The sequence below is a fragment of the Geospiza fortis genome, unplaced genomic scaffold, assembly GCF_000277835.1.
Source record: "Geospiza fortis unplaced genomic scaffold, GeoFor_1.0 scaffold248, whole genome shotgun sequence".
In the NCBI taxonomy this organism is placed as follows: domain Eukaryota; kingdom Metazoa; phylum Chordata; class Aves; order Passeriformes; family Thraupidae; genus Geospiza; species Geospiza fortis.
In genome coordinates, this window is record NW_005054695.1 from 68,321 (window position 1) to 71,517 (window position 3,197).

Sequence of the window (3,197 nt, forward strand, 5' to 3'; positions counted from 1 at the left end):
CGCCCTCGGGCCAGTACTGCCCGCTCATGGTGGCCCTCAGCACGAAGGACGAGACGTTGAAGGCGTTGCCCTCCTTCAGCAGCTGCTTCTCCTTGGCACCTTGGCGGGCAAAGCCGGCCCTGGCACGGCGGGAGAGGGGGCTCAGCCCGAAATTCGGGGGGTTGGCAGCAAAGGGGGAGTGGCCCAGCTCCCCCAAAAGCCACTCTGTCCCCTCCCTTGGGGTGGCAGTGCCAGGGTGAGCCCTTGGGTTGGTGGCAGGAGATTCCAGACCCGCAAAAGCCACCCCTGTCACCTCCCTCAGGGTGGCAGTGCCAGGATGAGCCCCCTGGGAGGTGACACAAGACCCCACGCCCCCAAAAGCCACACTGAGTCCCCTCTCTCAGGGTGGCAGTGCCAGGACAAGCCCCCCACGGGCTCCAGCCCCCCAAAAGCCACCACCTGTCCCCTCCCTCAGGCTGGCAGTGCCAGGATGCCCCCTGAGTGGCACAGGAAGCCCCCAGCCCCGTGTCAATGCCAAGATGCCCCTCCTGGGGGGCACAGGACCCTCTCTGGGTGGCACAGGACCCTCGCCCCAGGCTGTCACTCACTTGAGGAAGGACAAGCAGGGGACAGGCAGTGCAGCACACAGGGTGGCACAGGAAGCCCCCAGACCCCCAAGGTGTCCCCTCCCTTGGCAATGGCAGTGCCAGGCTGACCCGTGGTGGCACAGGACCCCCTGGGTGGCACAGGACCCTCGCCCCGCGCTGTGACTCACTTGAGGAAGCTCCAGGCCAGGCAGGGGGACAGGCAGTGCAGCACACAGGGCGGCAGGTTGAAGATGGAGCACAGGCTGGGCTCCAGCGCCGTGGGGCCGCCCCCGTTGATCATGATCACCTTGTGCACCAGCTCGGGGTACTCGTGCGCCAGGAACGTGCAGAAGGACACCCTGAAAGGGTTAAAAGTGACGGTGAAGCGCTGAGCTTGGCTTTCACTGTTTTAATCATATTAATTATATTAATTGTATTGGTTGTGATCAGTTTGCGCGCCAGCTCGGGGTACTCGTGTGCCAGGAGCAGAAGGACACCCTGAAAGGGTTAAAAATAACTGTGCAGTGGTTGGCTTTTCCTATTTTAATTATTAATTATATTAATTATATTAATTATATTAATCATATTAATTATATTAGTTGATTGTGATCACCTTGTGCACCAGCTCCGGGCACTCGTGTGCCAGGAACGTGCAGGAGGACACCCTGAAAGGGTTAAAAATAACCACAGAGCGCTTGGCTTTCCCTCTTTTAATTATTAATTATACTTATTGCATTAATTATCCTGATTGTGATCCCCTTGTGCACCAGCTCGGGGCACTCGTGTGCCAGGAAGGTGCAGAAGGGCACCCTGAGGGGACACGGGGACACGGTGCCAGCGTGGCAGGGACGGGCTGAGGGCACTGGGTGAAGATAACCCTGTCCTATGTCCTGGTGTCCCATGGCCATGTCCCGTGTCCCTGTGCCACCCCTGGCAGTGTCCAAGGTTGGTCAGGGCTCGGGGCACTTTGGGACAATGGCTGTTGTGCCACTCCCATGTCCCTATGCCCCTCCCGTGTCCCTGTGCCACTCCCGTGTCCCTGTGTCACTCCCATGTCCCTGTGCCCCTCCTGTGTCCCTGTGCCACCCCTGGCAGTGTCCAAGGTTGGTCAGGGCTCGGGGCACTTTGGGACAATGCGAATTGTGCCACTCCCATGTCCCTGTGCCACTCCCGTGTCCCTGTGCCACTCCCATGTCCCTGTGCCACTCCTGTGTCCCTGTGCCCTTCCCGTGTCCCTGTGCCACTCCCATGTCCCTGTGCCATCCCTGGAACTGTCCAAGGCTGGTCAGGGCTTGGGGCACTTTGGGACAGTGGGAATTGTGCCACTCCTGTGTCCCTGTGCCCCTCCCGTGTCCCTGTGCCACCCCTGGCACTGTCCCTTGCATCACGAGGGGATTTCTCCCTCCTCACCCACCCCAAGTCTCCAGGCTCCACAGCAGCCCCCCCCACACACATTTTTTGGGGGGCAGAGTCCCCAGAACCCTTCCAGGGCAGGATTTGGTGCCCCCCTGCCCAGCCCAGCCCCCCAGGAGCCCTCCAGGCCGCCCCAGCCTTGTCCCTGCTGGATCCAGCTCCGGCTCCTTCGTTAGTCTGCACCTAATCAGGAGCCCTAATCCCGGTTTATCCTAATTATAGTGCCTGCCCTTGCGCTTCCCTCTCGGGATTAGCTGGACACCGAGACGGTGCCCACCCCAAGAGCACTCAGGAGCTCTGAATCCCGGGAGAAAGGGGATAAAAATGGGATAAATGGAAGAAAAATGGGATAAATGGGAGAAAAATAGGATACATGGAATAAAAATGGGATAAATGGCATAAAAATAGGATACATGGAATAAAAATGGGATGAATGGCATAAAAATGGGACAAATGGGAGAAGAATGGGATAAAAAGAATGGGAACCCTGCACCTCTAAACCACGGGGTTTGTGTCCATTCCCATTTTCTGGGATGATCTCACCCCATTCCCAGCCCCTTACCCGTAGGAGTGCCCGATGAGGATGTTCCTTTTCTTGGTGTCGTGCTTGAACACGGCCCAATTCCAAATCCCAGGAAAATCCCAAAACAGGAACCCCAGACCCCTAAACCACGGGGTTTGTTTCCATTCCCATTTTCCAGGATGATCCCAGCCCCTTACCCGTAGGAGTGCCTGATCAGGATGTTCCTTTTCTCGGCATAACGCTTGAACAGAACCCAAGGATTCAAGAGCTCCAAATCCCAGCATAAATCTCCTACACAAAACCACGGGGTTGGTGTCCATTCCCATTTTCCGGGATGATCCCAGCCCCTTACCCGTAGGAGTGCCCGATGAGGATGTTCCTTTTCTTGGCGTAGCGCTTGAACACGGCCCTCATGTCCTCAGCCAGCGCGTAGAACGTGTAGGCGGCGGCCACGGGCGGCGCCGAGCTGCAGCCGTGCCCCGCCAAATCCGGCGCCACCACCTCGTAGCCCAGCTTGGAGAAGAACTCCAGCTGCTCCTTCCAGATGTCCAAAGAGCCTCCAACACCGTGGATGAAGAACAGCACCACGTCGCCGTGCGTGCCCTTGCAGCTGGTGATGCGCTTCTTGCAATCCACCGTCACCACCCTCTTGGGCTTGCGCTTGCGGCGCTTGGCGGCCGCCCCGGCGGGCTCCG

The 3,197-nt window shown here is 58.3% G+C and overlaps 1 protein-coding gene across 1 annotated transcript in view; it reads right to left on the reverse strand.

Moving 5' to 3' along the window:
* The window catches only part of ABHD8 (abhydrolase domain containing 8), an 11,506-nt gene that overhangs the window by 4,097 nt on the left and 4,212 nt on the right, over nucleotides 1-3,197 (reverse strand). The window contains exons 3-5 of the mRNA XM_031065174.1: nucleotides 2,855-3,192; nucleotides 755-925; nucleotides 4-119 (exon numbers count right to left, since the gene is read on the reverse strand). Of these exons, the coding sequence (XP_030921034.1) occupies nucleotides 4-119; nucleotides 755-925; nucleotides 2,855-3,192 (625 nt within the window). The remainder of the gene's footprint in view (nucleotides 1-3; nucleotides 120-754; nucleotides 926-2,854; nucleotides 3,193-3,197) is intronic.